An 18,208-nucleotide genomic window follows, 5' to 3' on the forward strand; every position below is an offset into this window, starting at 1 on the left:
TAGGTGCTACAGAAGTGGAGATTCCTTGCTTGGCGTGTGAGGAAAAACTCATTTTGAGAAAACGGCTTTTAAAGATTCTTATGGCAAAAGCCAACCAAGCATGAGAGCATACCACGTGATACATTCGAACCAATCGTCCGGTCGGAAATGGAGTCCAGCCAATCAGATTTTCTGTTGTGCAGCAGATCGAGTGCTTTCCAATGATACCACGGAACACATATGACAGAGACCGGCTGTATTTGAAACGGTGCGTAATAGAGCAAACGTTTGGTGAATCTTCTGTAAAATTCAGAGGCGCAAGTTGACAAACTATAATAAAACAAACACCTAAATGTTTCGTTTTGACATTTTTTTTTCTTTTGTGCGAAACATTACATGTTAATGGTGCAAAATAGCCCAAAATATCAAAATTGACCAGTGACTGAAAAATCGATGATTTTGCCTGCCGTGTCTCGCGCAATACAAAAATGACAAAGGTTATAAGATGCAAGAAACGCGCTAAATTATTGGGTTGTAACCATTGAAAAAAAGCTTGCAATGGTTTATGGGATGAGTAGTTCCTCACTCGTTTGCAAAATATAATGTAGACCGACACAGACTTGTGTACCTTTGGCCATTCTTCATTTTTCCAAATGGTCATTTGGCCCCGGATCAAATGTTTTATGGTCATGACTACCTTCATGAACGACTGGCTTGATTCCAGGCTTAAAACTCTTTATGTAACGATTTTACGAGAAGTCAAGGGGGAAAACGTATGGAAAGTTTACTTCCGGAACTAGATTTGTTCAAAAAGGGGGCGGTCACTGTTGCGCTCTATAAAAGCACGGGTTGACTGACTCCAGACGAGTCAAAGTCGGAAGTATTTGATCTTCATTGATTTTCTGCATCAGTGCTCCTACCTGCTCCACCTTAACGATGGCTTCATTGGTGTGCCCGTTCTACCAGCCCGGTGAGAAGCCCAGCTATAAGTTACACTTCATAAGCATGACCTTTAATGTGTATGCACAAGTAGGTCCGTGTGTTCGACGAACGCTGCAACACCCGAATTCTTTTGAAACGTTGTCGTATGAGATATATAGCTACTATAATGCTAGGCTGCAGTTATACAGCTAATGTGTTGGCCTTTTCGGGACCGTTCTTTAAAAACATTACCACGAGTGGTGTGGTGCATATATTTCTTTACAAACCATGTAGGTCTACGTAAGGGTCTTTTAATTTAAATCCATGCCCTCAACCATGTTGTGCTGCAACGTTTGTTTCCCTGGTGCTGCCTGCTTGTGTCCTCGGCCTGAAATGCTGACCTCTTGTGGACATTTAGCAAGCATACAATTGGTAAATCTATACCTCCCGAAGTGCGTGTTATATTTCTGTTGTATGTTTTCCAACATTAGCTAAACTGGACAAAGCCGTCTCTTCTCTGGATTGGCTCCTGGGTAACTGGGAATCAGTCGAGCCCGGAAAGGGGTCCTTCCCCAGCCTGAAGGACTTCCGCTACACGGAGGATCTTCACTTCGCCCAAATGGGACAGCCCATCATCAACTTTATGTGCGTGTGTTTTGTGCTCATTCAAAAACAACGCAGTAGGCCCACTGCATTTTCATAGGGTTCATTTTAGGACTTGCACAGCTGTCAAAAATAATAATTATGTCTGCTACTTTTATGTACCAAGTCAAGTGCTCAATGGGTATTCTCTTCACACGTTAAGTCTACCCTTTATTGGCCCTGGTAGATCAAAATAGCAGATCCATAATTAGTGCTATGAGCAACACTTGCGGTTGTCCTATGACAACCCTTTTTCTATTGCTCTTTTTGGTTTATTCCATTGACTGATCCTTCGTTTCATCTCTGGGCTTGTAAAAGCACAGATGACTCCATTGTAGCATAAACCATGCGGAAGGGGAGTGGTGGGTAGCTATAGACGTCGGTCTAGGTTTATGTGGCGCCTGTGTTCGCAGGTTCAATGCCTCCGATGCAGAGACGAAGAAGATACTTCACAGGGAGTGTGGCTTCATCCGAATGCAGACGGGCACCAACCGAGTGGCGTTCATCATCGCACAGAACTCTGGTACTTCACAACGTACCTGATTCTGAATAATTGGCTCGCATGCAATAGTGCCGTACACATCAACATCACATGGAGGGAGTTTGACACCCATCCAAACATGTGTCGACCCTCTTTTGGAAAGATGCATGCATCTGACTTTCCTTTGTCAGTAGTTTTGGCCTTAAATGTGTGAGGGTGACAAGGCAAGGCAACTTTATTTATATAGCACTTTTCATACACAAGGCAGACTCAAAGTGCTTGACATATAAACAGTGTCATGCAATAAAATAAAATAACAGGTAAGTAAAAGAAAAACGTATGCAAAAATAGAAAGTTAAAAAGGCATTTTAGTATTAAAATAGAAAATAAAGGCAAAGTTATTTAGCAGAAAGCTCGTAATGGCCATTCACCCACACCAGGTGGCAGAATATCACCCCTTTTAATCCGAAATCTCGGCTAGGCCTCCAAGACTTTGTGAACGGTGACTGTTGTATCTATTGTGTACATGCTTTAGCTGAGACTCTGTGTGCAGGACTGGTGGAGGTTGAGGAGGGGGAGCTGGTGGGAAAGAAGCTGAGCCTACATACACAAGCTCTGGCCAGACCATCGTTTGCCAAGGAGCCCCACGTCAAGGAGGTATGGCCGCAGTGTGGACTGTCTCTAACGAGCCATAAATTGACCCATGTGACTGGCTTGTGTCGGATGGCATTATATAGCTGCGTTTGAGCTTTCTGTATGACTCCGTCTTAAAAGAAACCTTGAACCATACCTATTCAGCTTGGCATTCTCAATCCATTCTATATATTTTTCTTCATGTTCATTGTATTAAGCCCCTTGTATTGCAATTTTTCACAAAAGGCGATGCATAGAGTTTGTTTTAATCTTACCAGTAGGGTTTCATTAATTATAAAAGAAAAAAAATCCTCAGGTCTCCAGAGTGTTCCAGCTCCAACCAGACGGGAAGCTGGAGCAGACTCTTTCCATGTCAACGGACAAGCAGCCAATGACGCAGCATCTGCACGTCACCTACAGTCGCTTGGCTTGAAGCAGATTGGTTCTAAAAGGAACGCCACCTTCTGTGTTGGTGCCAAACAAAAAAAAGACCTTGTCTGTAATTTATGTGGCCGGTAATGGAAGATCATGCAACATTATTCCAACCTCAAAACGTTGCTTTGCACATTTGTTTATGGGTCATGACCAGGGATTAAGGAGAACAGTTCATGCACTATTGGATGGTTTGTTGTTCATGTATAAACATGTTTCCAGACTTCAATTCATTTTGCATGTAAATTGCATTTTGCCGTTCCCTTGGCTGCCATACGGTTCAACCCGTGAACAGAATGCATTTAAAGTAGTGTTTTGAATTTCTATGGTTTGGTGTTCTTTGCAATCAAATAAAATATTTGCTCAACACCTGTGGGGTTTATATGGTCCAATTTCAAGCGGTGAACTTTGGACACAAATGCAGTCGTTATTCGGGTGCTTTACGAAGTGATGAAACTCGCTGCATTGCGGATGTGGAGCTTGTTCAAAATTTGATCTTGACCTTTTCTCAAGGGAGGTTAATACAGCCCAGTGACAGTCCTTACACATGAAGCACAATAAGATGATTGTATATCTAATTCCATGAAGTACAAAATATGATCAGCGCACAGACCTCCCAAGGCCCGGCTTAATGGTGTTCCTGAATCCTCGGACGCCAGCCTTCCGAGTTGCACTTGACGTAATTTCCGGTCTCGAAGCATTTATTGCGTTCCTGTTCGTCTTTGTCATGAAATTGGCTAGTCGTTGGGTATAATAGCCTCTATAGGGAACAGCCCGAAAACAACACGACTTTACATTGTATTACACGCACAGCAAGACCATGCAATGTATAAATTGACCGGAATAAAGTAGCTATGTAATCAAGCGTGAGAGCATTTAAAATGACGAACGTGGTTCAAATACAAAAATAAATCTCTTCACTGGCGCAGCCATTTTGTTGAGAACTTCATCACTGCTCTCGGTCTGCTCTCAGATTTCCGAAAGATGAAGACAAAAGAGGGCGTGCCTCTGAGAAATGCCTGTGAAAATGCCTTTATTTTCTCTGTGAATTTCGACTCGGAAGTCTGGCGTCCGAGGATTGAGGAACACACCATAAGTATAAGTGAGCCAATAGAGCTCGACAGTGTGATTGCGGAATTTAAAAAAAATCAATTCAGTCTCCGTACCACGGGCAGTTATATTGCTAATCGATGGCATATGCTCCTGCAGAAGCCACAAGTTAAAGACGAAAACACAGGTTTTAAGAAAAACATTTTATTCCTGATGACTTTGAAACCACACTTCCCAAATACAGAGCCATCTGACTTTCTGATTCATGTGGAGGCAACATGCCCCGCTCTACGTGTGTCCACTACGTGTCCTACATGCCCATGAGATACATGGGCCTCATCACTGGAGGAGACTGTCATCATCAATGGCCCTGTGACAACGCTGAGCTCATCACATATTCTCAAGATGCCAAAACAAGCATGACTACACTGCCACCGGCAGTCAATGTCTACGCAGACACACACACAGACACACAGACAGACAGACAGACAGACAGACAGACAGACACACAGACACACAGACACACACACACACACACACACACACACACACACACACACACACACACACACACACACACACACACACACACACAACATGCATTCCAGAAATACACTTAAACCCAAACAATCCTAAAGGGTTACGACTGATGGTTGCTGGAGCTCGCTGTTACCAGGAAACGTTTACTGCACCAGCGAAAGTCAAGTGGTTGATGACTGCTGCCACTGAACTCGATAGCTTACCACAGCAACCAACCCTTTGACTAATGTACATTTAGAATTGCTGTAAGAACTGTAGAAGAAATCAGCTGTGTGTTGAAAAATATGTTGAAATCGAATTTATGATCTAAATTTAAATATGCAGAGCACTAGCAGTGCTTTTTTAGTAATTTTGATATTATAAAAGCTGGGAATACATAATGTTGAATGAATACGGAACTGGAATACGAGACTGAATTCACATGTATTAATAACGAGTAACATTATTAAGCGGTGACTGCAGTCAGGAACGAAGGAATGTACTATGTCGAAGTCAAGACAACGCTATACACTATATGAAACACGATACATGTACACACACCCACAGAATATATGACACAACTTGTATTAACAATACAATAATGACAAAGGTTATAAGATGCAAGAATCGCGCTAAATTATTGGGTTGTAACTATTGCAAAAAAGCTTGCAATGGTTTATGGGATGAGTAGTTCCTCACTCGTTTGCAAAATATAATGTAGGCCTACACAGACTTGTGTACCTTTGGCCATTCTTCAGTTTTCCAAATTATCATTTGGCCCCGGATCAAACGTTTTATGGTCATGACTACCTTGATGAACGACTGGCTTGGTTCCAGGCTTAAAATTCCAGGCTTAAAAGTCAGGAACGAAGGAATGTACAATGTCGAAGACAACGCTATACACTATATGAAACACGATACATGGACACACACCCACAGAATATATGACACAACTTGTATTAACAATACAATAAAGACAAAGGTTATAAGATGAAAGAAATGCGCTGAATTATTGGGTTGTAACGGTTGTAACCATTGCAAAAAAGCTTGCAATGGTTTATGGGATGAGTAGTTCCTCACTCGTTTGCAAAATATAATGTCGGCCGACACAGACTTGTGTACCTTTGGCCATTCTTCAATTTTCCAAATGGTAATTTGGCCCCGGATCAAATGTTTTATGGTCATGACTACCTTCATGACGACTGGCTTGATTCCAGGCTTAAAACTCTTTATGTAACGATTTTACGAGAAGTCAAGGGGGAAAACGTATGGGAAGTTTACTTCCGGAGCTAGATTTTTTCAAAAAGGGGGCGGTCACTGTTGCGCTCTATAAAAGCACGGGTTGACTGACTCCAGATGAGTCAAAGTCGGAAGTATTTGATCTTCATTGATTTTCTGCGTCAGTGCTCCTACCTGCTCCACCTTATCGATGGCTTCATTGGTGTGCCCGTTCTACCAGCCCGGTAAGAAGCCCAGCTATAAGCTACACTTCATAAGCATGACCTTTAATGTGTATGCACAAGTAGGTCCCCTTTTGTATTTTTAGTAATTGGACAAAGTTATAATAATAATGATTAAAAATGAACATTGAATAATTATTTATATCGGAGAGGCAGGCTACCAACACATGCCCAAAACAGTCAATGTTGTTGCAGCTATATTAGCCAAGCATTGTTGTTATCATTTAGCTTATACGCCCGGATATGTAGCAAGCACCTAGCCTTTAGCCATATAAACGGGGTCCCCACAGGCAAACGCCTGATTTATAACAATCATATTTCCAATCGATTAATAATCTTAGCGCAAGTGTAACAAGAAATACAGAACCGTAGGGCCTATAAGCCTGAGTTTGTTTTTCTAGGTATTGACGTTGTTTAGGCTCTGCGACGTCTACAATGGTAAGCCAAAGCTACCTTGGGTTATCGCTAAATAGCTACCTTGGGTTATCACTAAATAGCCGCCTTTGGTTATCGCTAAATAGCTACCTTGGGTTATCGCTAAATATCCACCTTGGGCAAGAACGTCTTCAAGCTCTAGCCTCAACGTCAATGAGACTAATGCTGTGATCCATTTGTATGGTACACCTACCTGTACGAGTCGTAAGGGGTAAACCTCCCAGGAGGAACGCCCCCTTTTGATCGGTCTCACTCTGGATTCTGAGAGTAGAACAAGTTCAGTGAGGCTGACCATACAACTCAACAACAAAAATGGCTGTGGCCGTAAAGAGAAATATTTTCTTTGCATTTGTACCATGTTGGTCATTTTAATGTCGCTCTTACACACTTGATTACATTGCTACTTCAGCCCGGTCACTAATTAATACATTTCACGGTTTCTAGTCAGCATAGATTATAGGCTGACTGCTAGATTCTATCTGCGCTAAAAAGCCTGGTGCTCTTTTAGAAAGCATCCTGACCAGAGCCCTGATGAAACACGAGTCAAACTTGGGAGTTGCATTTCAAAGATGGAATCAGTCAAGAGCCGAGGAGGGTTTCAAGACAGACGCCACATGAGCTGGTTTATAATTCTCAAACATCAATAAATTCAAAACGTATTGTGACGACCCCACCACTCCACTAGGGGCCTCTGTGTTCTTTGCTGCTTTGCTCTCCCTTTGCAGGTTCCAGGTCGTGGGAGGGTCATCTTCCTGATGAGACACCTGGGCTGGTGTGGTGCTATTTAAGGCTCACCCTTCTGCAGATCTGGGCTGGCTCTTGTTGATGCAGCCATTGCTTTTGTTCTATTTGTTTGACACACATTCACACACATGCTTACACTACTGATTACTGACATTTATATATATGTTTGGTTGTTTATATTCTTGGTTTGGAATAAATGTAAGCTAATTTCACTCTTTAGTCTGGTCTCCCATCTTTGCCACCGTCAAGAGCCGGGCGGTGACAAGTGGGGGCTCGTCCATTTCCGGTTGACCGGGGTTTGTATTTGGGTAGTTTGTAAGATCTGTTAGGTTTTACGTTAGTGAGCGGTTGTAGCTTGTTAAGTTCAGTGATTGGTGAATGACTTCACATTCTGTTGACGCGGGAGACTTGGACTAGAGGGTAAGCAATCCATTTTGTTTTGGTTAATTTAAGTGGCTGTAACAGGAGGAAATTGTGCTAAAGGTAGTGTTTTCTGTGCTTTGTCCTATGTGTGATCATTAGAGTTGCCGTTGTTTTGTCCCTGATAGGTGAAGAGCAACTTCCCTTGGAAGATTGCTGGGGGGTTTTGTAGTGTGGTGTTAAATGTGGCTGGAGCAGTTGTCTCGGGAGCACGTCCCAAGCTGCTGGTGGGGTCGGCATTTACTGCTTGCTCCACCGGGCTTGCGGGTTTCAGTGCGTAAATACCCACCGCAAAAACGCCTGAAGACTAGGGGGTGAGTTAGTTAGTTTTGATTAGGCAGTTAGAGGGACAAGACCACGGTAACGGTTTGGTTGGCTGGAGCTGAGAATGGCTAGTGTGGAGGATTTTTTGCGAGCTCCATCAGAGGAGTGTCTGGAGCGCTGCTCACGTGAACAGTTAGTGAAAATTGCAGAGTATTATGAGTTGGATGTTGGGGATAAAAGAATGAAGGAAAACATTAAGGCAATTGTGAAAGCTAATCTGTTTGAAACAGGGGTTCTCAGACCTAAATTGCAGGTTGCTGGTGCACGGCTGGATGTTTCGGATGCGCTTTTGAGTGAAGTTGGTTTGACGTTTGAGCAGAGGAGGGAGTTGCTTCTGCTGGAAGCGGAACGGGAGAGAGCGAAAACGGAACGAGAGAAATTCGTTATGGAGCGGAAGCGACTTGAGTTGGAGGAGCGTAGGCTGAGTTTGGGTGGATCTGAGACAGGGGTGAGTTTTTCTCCAAGGGTCTCTGGTGTATTTGATGCTGTGGGTAGCTTGCGGTTGGTTCCTCGGTTCTGTGAGCAGGACCCAGACGTTTTTTTTTCACTCTTCGAGCGTGTGGCCGAGAGTAGGGGGTGGTCCGACTCCAATCGCACGTTACTTTTGCAGTGTGTGTTGACGGGTAAGGCACAGGAGGCGTACTCTGCTCTAACTATAGTTGAGAGTAGAGAATATGCGACAGTTAAAGCTTCAGTGTTGCGCGCATATGAGCTTGTACCTGAGGCATATAGGCAGAGGTTCCGGACATGGGAGAAGTCGAGTAGGCAGACGCATGTTGAGTTTGCGAGGGAGCAGTGTACTCATTTCAGTCGCTGGTGTTCTGCTGTGAAGGTAGATACTTTTGATGCTCTATGTGATCTGATTGTTTTGGAACAATTTAAAAACTCTGTTCCTAGTCATATTGCTGTTTATATCAGTGAGCATAAAGTGAAAACTGCGGCAGAAGCTGCCACCCTAACAGATGAGTATGTGCTCACACACAGGATTGAACGTGAGTATAGCGGTAGAGATAGCAGGAGCGATACCGGGTTGCTCAGTACTGCAAGTAAGTGGGAGGAAACGCGTTATCATGGCCTGAGTAGACCAGGGCGTTCGGTGCAGGGTCGAGTGCCATTGGATTTAGGGAAGGGGTGCCACTTCTGCAAGGGCCAGGGGCATTGGAAGGCTGACTGTCCCAAAGCTGGACGTGGGAAGGAAGGAGTACAGGTTAGGTCGAATGTGTGTGCTACCTCTGTGCCATATGTCGGGCCTATTTCTTGTCAGCAGGTGGAGGCTGAAGTTATGGACGGTTTGAAGGACTCGTTCTCTGCTTTTCTGTCTGATGGGAGTGTGTCTTTGGTGGGCAGCGACAGTTCTGTACCTGTAAAAATCCTAAGGGATACTGCTGCTTTTAATTCATATATTGTGAGTTCGGTGTTGCCTTTTTCTCATCAATCTGATACAGGAGATTATGTCCTCATGAGAGGCATGAGTTTGACAGCGTCACCTGTTCCATTGCACAAATTTGTGTTAAACTGTGGTTTGGTCCAGGGTGAAGTTGCTATGGGAGTGCCCCCTGCATTGCCTGTTGATGGTGTAGATATCATTCTAGGGAATGATCTGGCAGGCAGTCGTGTGTGGGCTAAGGGTTCACCACCGCCCATTGTGACTACTTCACCCTTGGTTATGGGACAGCTGGATGAAGGTGCATGTGGGTTTCCTGAGGTGTTCCCCGCTTGTGCAGTAACACGGGCCATGCGCCATGCTGAACGGGACCTTGACCAGATTGAAAAGGGTGACAAGGAGACATTCCCGGTGTCCTTTCCTGATCCTCTTTTGTCTGTTTCCTGCAGTGACCTCATGGCAGAACAGAGAGCAGATTCCTCCTTGAAATCACTGTATGACAGGGTTGTCACTGATGCAGATGGAAGGAGCGCTGCTAATGGTTATTTTGTGCAGGATGGATTGTTGGTGAGGAACCGGGCGGTGACAGTATACATTTTAGCCGATCAGGTTATAGGGAGTGACACGTTGCGCCCTATTTTAATGGTCTGAAACGAAAGTGAGAAAAGCAAAACGTGAGTGGCTTTTTGGGCTGATCTCTGGCACTGTGCTATGATGGCAAGCAAACGACCTGGATCCACTGAAAATGCACTCAATCCGATCTGCGCTAAAAAGCCTGGTCCTCCTTTGGAAGTGCATCATGACCAGAGCCCTGCTAAAGCACGAGAACTACTTATACAGTTTATAGTAGAATGATTTAAACCTTCTACATACATCTCTGATTCCCCATATAACTAAAGTATTTCTTAAACAGTTGATAGGAAACAACATATGATCTGGGTTGTGTCTTTATGACCTCCCCACATCCTTAAAAGGGGGAGACATAGCGGTGCCTTCTCAGCTGGAGCCTTTGACCCTTGACCACAAGGAAAAGGCATAATCAACAAATAGAAGTTAGAAAGAAAGAATGTCAAAATAGAATTATTCCAATACACAAATGTGTACAAAGTACATAATGTATTGTGGCGACCCCTCCAGGGTCGTGCAGGGGTTCCTGGGAGTTAAGTGTTTTCAGTTGATGAAAGGGGTTTTAAGTCCTTGTTTGTTACTAGGTTAAGTTGGGTTAATGGGTTCAGGGTGTTATTTGGTTGTGTGTTAACTGTGTGTAGTTCCATTGTTGTGTGATCGCGACCATTAGTGAGAGTGTTGTGTGTGTTGGTCAGGTGTGCCGTGTTTCTGTTATGTTCGTGGGTCGTTAATAAATGCAGTCCGTAGTCGTGCGGTGTATGGGGCACAGAACTGCATAATTGGTTGAACCTGGGCTCCCGTCTCATCCTTCCCGTGCTGCTCGCCACATTGGTGTCAGAAGTGGGATTGGCCTGCGCAAGCGGATAAAGGATTGGGATTGACGGTCGAGCCCATGGAAGCCCCAACCGAAGCCGACGCACCCTGCGTTGTGGGAGCGCAGCGGCCCACGGATGGAGAAATGGCAGCTGTCAACCGCCCCCTGGTGGCAAGGACGGCGGATGAGGCTGCCGAAGTTCTCCGGGGCAACGCAGCTTGAGCCGTACCTTGCCCAGGTCGGGCTTGTTGAGTGGCACAATCGCTGGGGGGCCGGGGAGGCGGTTGTCCACCTCGCCCTGGCGTTGGAGGGGACGGCGGTGCAGGCGCTCCTGGACCTGGCCCCAGAGGACCAACGGGACCTCCGGGCTCTGATCCGGGCATTGGAGAGGCGTTTCGGGCAGTGGGCGGCCATGAACCACAGCCGGGAGCTGCTAACCAACCGCCGCCGCCGCCGGGAGGGGGAACGCTTAGGGGGCCTACTCAGCGGACATTCAGTTCTACGCCCGGTGTGGCTACCCCGACTTCCCTGCTGCGGCTAGGGATGAGCTAGCCCTTCATGCATTCCTTCAGGGACTTAACCCGCCGCAGCTGGGGCAGCACGTCCGCCTCATCATGCCCCCGACCCTCGATGTGGCCTTCGACGTAGCGGAACGGGCGGAGCAGGAGTTTTCCGACCAACCCAGCCTGCAGCTGTCCACGGAGGATGATTGCCAGGACCAGTCTGGCCCGGCCAAGCACTGCTGCCATCGCTGTGGTGCCCGGTTGGACGCAGCTGGGCCAGCCCTCTCCCGTGGCACAATGACAGTCCGGGCAGGACAAGGAGCGGTTCCGGAAACCCAGGCCACCGGACCTTGAACCGCAGCAGTGTCGGCAGCTGGGGCTGGTCGAGGACTGCGGGTGGATGGAGCAGCGTGCCACCCATCCTCGTCCCAGCTGCCGGCGTGGCCGTCGACGGGCCAGACGCCGGAGGGCAACGGAAGATGGGGTCCTTGAACTGCACTCCAGCGCCCCCCTACGGCGGAAACTGGTGGGTAAACTGGTGGGGGCCACGATGGAAGTGATCCCCGACCACACCCCCAGGACTTCTAGGGACTGTTGGAGACGGGCGTCCCAACCAGGGAGGAAGGCTGCGCCGCAACGGGGCCGCCGCTGGCAGGGGCTAAGGCGGCGCCGCCGGCCCCCTGAACTATCGGTCTGCTCGCCACAGTATCCTTTTGTGCAAATAATGATTTCAAAAAAAATATTCTGCTGTCTTTGTAATTGGTTAGCAAAATAGTTCCTTATTGAAAAATATAAATACATTTGGGGCATTAGTAAAATATAAAAGTAGACACCCCTTTTTTTTTTTTGATTTTGACTATAATAATCGAATAATCACATTTTATAATGTCGGCTTTCGCTAGAATGACTCACGAAGCCACTAGATGGGGCACGCATACCCTCTTGGCTACCCCTAGGTCAAGGGGGCAACATCTTCGTTTTCCTCTCTGTAGAAGACTGTAATGACATTAGAAACCGCAGCACACAGCACGGCGCCACCTCGGAGAGTCTGCATGTGAATGCCCACATGTCCAGTCACAAAGGGGAGCTCCGAATTCTGAGCGTCCAGGGAAAAGGGGAGGGCATTGTCATTGGACAGCCATGACACCCTTTTCACTGCATCCGACGTGGAGGTCTTGAGCCTGCTGTCCGCGGACCACAGCGTGGCCAAGAGCCTGGAACGTCCACCTATTGCACGGTCTTGCTGTGCGTGCAATACAATGTGAAGTTGTGTTGTTTGTTTTCGGGCTGGTTTGCTAAAGGGGCTAATCGACTAGCTCAATGACTAGCCAATTTCATGACACAATCACAAAGACGAACGGGAACGCTATAAATGCTCTGAGACCGGAAATTACGTTAAAGTGCAACTCGGAAGGCTGGCGTCCGAGGATTCAGGAACACACCATCACTCTGGCGAGAAGCCCTACAGGTGCTGCGCAACCAATGCGTCACGCATTGGTTGCGCTTCATTCAGAGCTCCAATCTGAAGATCAGCATGAGGATTCACACTGGGGAGAAGCCCTGCGTGTGTCTGCAGTGCAACGCCAGATTCAGCAACTCGAGCTATTTGCGTTTGCACATGCTCAACACGGGTCAACAGGGTGCTTTGATTGACACCTCTATCCTGTATTCGTTGAAATTACTGCTGCATATTTGTTAGCAAACTGACGCTTTCCAACTTTTGATTCCCTTAGTTTTTATTGTTGTAAATAATTGACGTGTGATGAGGAAGAGATTCTTTGGACACTTCGGACAACAAAATGTTTGTTGATTTGGAAGATAGAGGCAGCAAAGTTACAAAACATACATTCAATTTGACGATGGGTATAAATGATTCTTGTGGGAAACTCACATGGTGGGTTAAATACTAAGGAAACAAAGGTGAGGGGGAAAGACAATCGTGGAGAGTTTAGGGTTGGCCAGAGGAGAGACCAAGTTCAATTGCAATACAGTTTGGGTAAAGTTGACTTGGCTGCCAGACAGTTACAGGAGTCTACACAACAAAGAAGTTGATTGGCCAGTATCAGACTTTGTGGCTACAGTGACAATGCAAATGCAAAACCTTTCTTAATACCTTTCAATTAGAGAAGACGGGAGGTAGGCTATCTCTAGGTCCAAGGGTAATGTGTAGAAATTACTTTCTATTTGCTAGTTATTATATGGACAGGGTGTAATGGGTAATTCAATTTTCCTAATCTGTTTCTCTGAGTGCTGTGGAATGTGCCTGTTTTCGTGAAGATGTGTTTGAAACCTGTTCTCCTGACCCCTTCCTCTCCCGGGGAAGGTAGGGCACGGCCATGACCACCTTTAGGACATTCTGAAGAGGTTCAATCGATAGTTTAACATCTGGGCCCCATATCCCAAAAGCATCGTTAGCTTAAGTGGATCGTGAAGTGCGTCGTACGAGCATCGTAAAGTGTTCACACCGTTTCCCGAAAGCATCGTTGGAACGTTGTGAAAACACTCGTAGCTAACGAGAACTCCAGGGGTACACGAAAGATGCTAGAGCATCGTTAGCCTACTATAGCCTCAGTGGCGTCACCAGCGGACATTCCGTGTATTGGATGTGTTTTATTAAAACACATCCAATACCACGGAATGCCCACAATGCACACAAATTCGCAACCAAAAACTGTGGTTACACCGATATATTACTCATAGACTACTGATAGATTTAAGCAGCAAAGATAGAAGCATTTTAGAAGTCAACGACAGCATAATTTATTGCAGCATTTTAAAATTCCAAAAATACATGCGCAGCCGAAATGTAGCCTACCAATCAATCGCCACGTCACAAGGCATATAATAAAATCAATTTATTCCATTGCTCTTGTGTGGGAGGTCGCTTTCGAGTTGCACTTGCTGTTTCCCTCTGATTTTAATTCAACCATCGTGGTTAAAATGTCCTCATATTGATCAATGACAGAAGACATAGGCTACTGTAGAAATGAATCATGCTGAGACCAGCGGGCGTCGGATAATTTCTGCAGGCATTTTTTGTTGCGATTGTTTGCATTAAGCACTTTAGGCGCTTTGGTGAGGCTGTGATGAAGTTCACTATTTATTCGACCGTGTCTAGACGGTAACGGTCATCCCTGACCATAGTTAATCGCGTTTGTAGTCTACACTCAGACGTCAACTCATTATTGCATGCGGGTGTCTTCATTCATAAAAAAAATAAAACATTCGGGAGCATGCAATAATGCAAATTATTCTAAAGAGGTCTAGACTCCGTGCGCAGCCCAGCCTTCTCCAGTGAACCAAGAAAGCCCGCGCCGTGACGACCAGGGGGTGACCCCCTCGGCTTTACACAGGAAACTTGAAATGAGAAGGTGAAATCGCCGGGCGTGCCGGCTTGGCAGCGTAAAAATACCTATAGCCTACATCATCCTGGCCAACAATATGGGCAGGGTCTAGACCAAGCTCTTCAAATCGGGTCAGCAATAGCCGTGTGTCAATGCCTAGCCTCTGCGTTTGAATTATAATGAATGAATGGAACATTGCATTTTTAATGTCTACAAATATTCTAGACTAGAGAATGCGCGCCAATCAATCAAACCTTATGCAGAATCAGATAAAGTCGGCTCTCTATGCTGCGCAAAGCATGCTTCAGAAATCAGCACCTAGTTGTCACGCAAGCTATTTTAGATTTTTGTAATATGGAAGGGGGGAAAAGGCCGTGAAAAAATGTACGCACAGTGCATTCAGGATTAGGACCGATGCATATGTCGACGTAGGCCTAATCAATTGTGTTTTAATGACTTTAGCATTCAAATGATTGCAGTCTATTCTTTTCGTAGGCTACTCTGCTGTTGGCCTTGATGGGGAGATATTTTAACGCTTTAACCCCATTTTCCTGCAACATTCCTGCGTCTCCCTCAGTACGGAGCCCATTTCAGCACCGTGTCAGTAGACAGTTACAATCCTACGAACGTCGTGAGTGCAGTGAACGCGCGTTCATGTTAAGAGGAGTTTCGGGAAACGCTCAAAAGAAATTCACGATGGCTCGCAAGATCTATCGTGAGAATGATCGTAGGCCTACGAGCGAAGATCCATCGTTATCGGGAAACGAGGCCCTGGTTTACAATTTCTTTAGTTTCATTGGAGGGCACAGCTGCCCTCAGCATCCTGACAAAACTGTATAAGAGGTCCATGCTTTAGCCAATGCATCGGACTTCAGCTTGCAGGTGATTTCCCATCTTGGGATTTCTGCTTGCGGAGCCTCTTGGAGAGACGCACGGGAAACTCCCATTTGAGCTTCGTATTATTGTTTGTTTGTTTGTATGATTATTGTTTGTTATTTTACCTTTATTAACCAAATATATGACCATAATTTGTATAAGTTCTGATGACTCTTCATTCTACAGTTGAGGAAGAAAATTATTGACGTGGCTCAAAGTTCCCACCACACGGGGTGGTTTATATTATTTGTTTACAATTGTATATTAGTTAGGTTAGGGCTGCATGCAGCGCTCATTGTTCTTAGGTTTAGATTTTGCCAGAGTCCGAGTAAGGACAGCTGTGAAAAGGTTGAAATACCGATTGGAAGATGCCATGAGCTGTTTTCACACATGTCCTCTGCATTTTCGCCACTTTTGTATGTCAGGAGATTTGACCCTGATGTTGATTCACACACTTTATTTGCGGACATCGATGTCATTCAGACATCATTCGAATCAACAGGGGGTTTAGGGGGGTGGGCTTGCAAGGGGAGGGATATGACGTAGGGTCTAAGTTCGCAAGAGGCAGGATAAGTTTGTCCACTGTTACTTTAGCTTGTTTTGGTTTGACCACAGACAGCATGGAGGGAGAACGGGCAGAACACATCGCGATCATCTTAAATGTTGCTGCAACGATGCATCATATATTCAGTTGCATCCACAACATCCAAGTATCGATCTTTGAAAGTTTGGAGCATGAGTTACAGACAAATAGAGGGTTTTCACGGCGCGTCATCAGCGCGTCATCAATCCGGCAGTCGCCATGTTGGAGGTACTCGGCAAGGTAAATAAACCGCACGCCAAGGTAAATAAAGCGCACGCCTCAGTAGATCCCGAATATCTTCGTGGAAAATGGTAAATTATTGCCGTGTTTTTGGCTGTACCAATCGGTCAGACCGCGAAAAACATTTGGAGTATTACAGACTGCCAAAAGTTATAACTAATCAAGGAGAACAATGCCAAAAGTTGTCAGAGGAAAGGAGGCGCTTGTGGTTAGCGAAGCTGAACAAGGATCTACGTGGCAAAAATCTGGACAACGTCCGAATTTGTTCGGCCCATTTCTTGTCAGGTAAGTGACATGTTTTTATGTTGCATTATTGACTTAATATCTGATTAGGATCATATTTAATAGCCTGCTACAGTAGCAACACAGTTCTTAAAATGTAGAGCTACAATGTGCTGTATTTCTCATTGTATTCCAGGTAAAAGGTCTGACCTTTATCAAAAGGATGACCCAGATTGGGTGCCATCTGTCGGAATGACAGGTCAGCAAAGGTCTCCTGAAAAAGCTGGGACATCATCACGCTACAGCCGTCGTGGGAATAGAACCCAGCAGAGACTGAGAGAAGCTGCTGCTGATGCTGCTGCTGGTGCTGGAGTTGCTGCAGAGACTGATGATTCTAAGACTGATGACCCTACTACAAGTGGTTATATCAGCAGCAATTTGTGCAGCACAGAGACTCAAAGTGAATTGACTGGTGATTTAATTGAGGCTATGACCAGCGAACTTCAAAATCTTAGAACTGAAAACATCCAGTTGTGCTCTGATGTTGCACATTTGTCCACTACCTATGACCAAAGTGCATTTGTTGATAATGATGAAAAGGTTTTATTTTTCACTGGCCTACCTACATACCAGATACTGTTGGTACTCTTCACATTCCTTAGTCCCCACCTCCCTGTGAAGAATTCACTTGATAAGTTTAAGCAGTTGATGCTGACACTGATGCGCCTTAGGCTTAATGTTTCCACGACCTTCCTGTCATATGCATTTAACATATCAATAGCCACTGCTTCTAGGATAGTCACTGATGTCATTGATGTCATGTTTATTCGTATGAAACCACTTATCATATGGCCAGAAAGAGAGCATTTACAAAAAACTATGCCAATGCAATTCAGGAAACATTTTGGGAAAAAATGTGCTGTTATTATTGACTGTTTTGAGGTTTTTATAGAACGTCCGTCTAACCTTATAGCCAGAGCAGAAACATGGTCTTCCTACAAGCACCATAACACAGTTAAATTCTTGATTGGTATTACACCACAGGGCACAGTGTCTTACATTTCAAATGCATGGGGAGGAAGAGTCAGTGACAAATACCTAACTGAAAACTGTGGCTTTTTGGACAACATAGTTCCTGGTGATCTTGTCCTTGCTGACCGTGGCTTTAATATTCTTGCCACTTTGGGTTGTATATTGGCTCATGTAAAAATTCCAGCCTTCACTCGTGGAAAGTCACAGTTGGCTCCTGTTGACTTAGAAACCACAAGAAAAATTGCCCATGTCAGGATTCATGTTGAGTGTGTAATTGGTAGCGTGCGCCAGAAATATACCATCTTGGGGGGTATATTACCAATTGATTTCTTGATGTGCAAAGATAGTGATGGTTATTGTACCATTGATAAGATTGGACTTGTCTGTTGTGCTCTGGTGAACCTTTGCCCATCCATTGTTGATTTTGACTGAAGAATATTTTTATATGCACTTTGTCAATAAAAAGACTATATAGCCTAAAATTATTTATAAATGGTTGTTAGTTTACAGTTTTTGTTAATGTATTGTTGTGGAAGAGAACAC

General features: G+C 45.1%; 1 protein-coding gene across 1 annotated transcript; it reads left to right on the forward strand.

The window, feature by feature from the left end:
* The first annotated feature begins 822 nt into the window (after nucleotides 1–822).
* On the forward strand, nucleotides 823–3,412 carry LOC115540597 (THAP domain-containing protein 4-like). The gene is made up of 5 exons (XM_030352034.1): nucleotides 823–949; nucleotides 1,392–1,545; nucleotides 1,956–2,065; nucleotides 2,577–2,680; nucleotides 2,973–3,412. The coding sequence occupies exons 1-5, from the start codon at nucleotides 916–918 to the stop codon at nucleotides 3,087–3,089; spliced, it is 519 nt and encodes a 172-aa protein (XP_030207894.1). The 5' UTR covers nucleotides 823–915; the 3' UTR covers nucleotides 3,090–3,412.
* Nucleotides 3,413–18,208: the final 14,796 nt, after the last annotated feature.

The sequence above is a fragment of the Gadus morhua genome, chromosome 3, assembly GCF_902167405.1.
Source record: "Gadus morhua chromosome 3, gadMor3.0, whole genome shotgun sequence".
In the NCBI taxonomy this organism is placed as follows: domain Eukaryota; kingdom Metazoa; phylum Chordata; class Actinopteri; order Gadiformes; family Gadidae; genus Gadus; species Gadus morhua.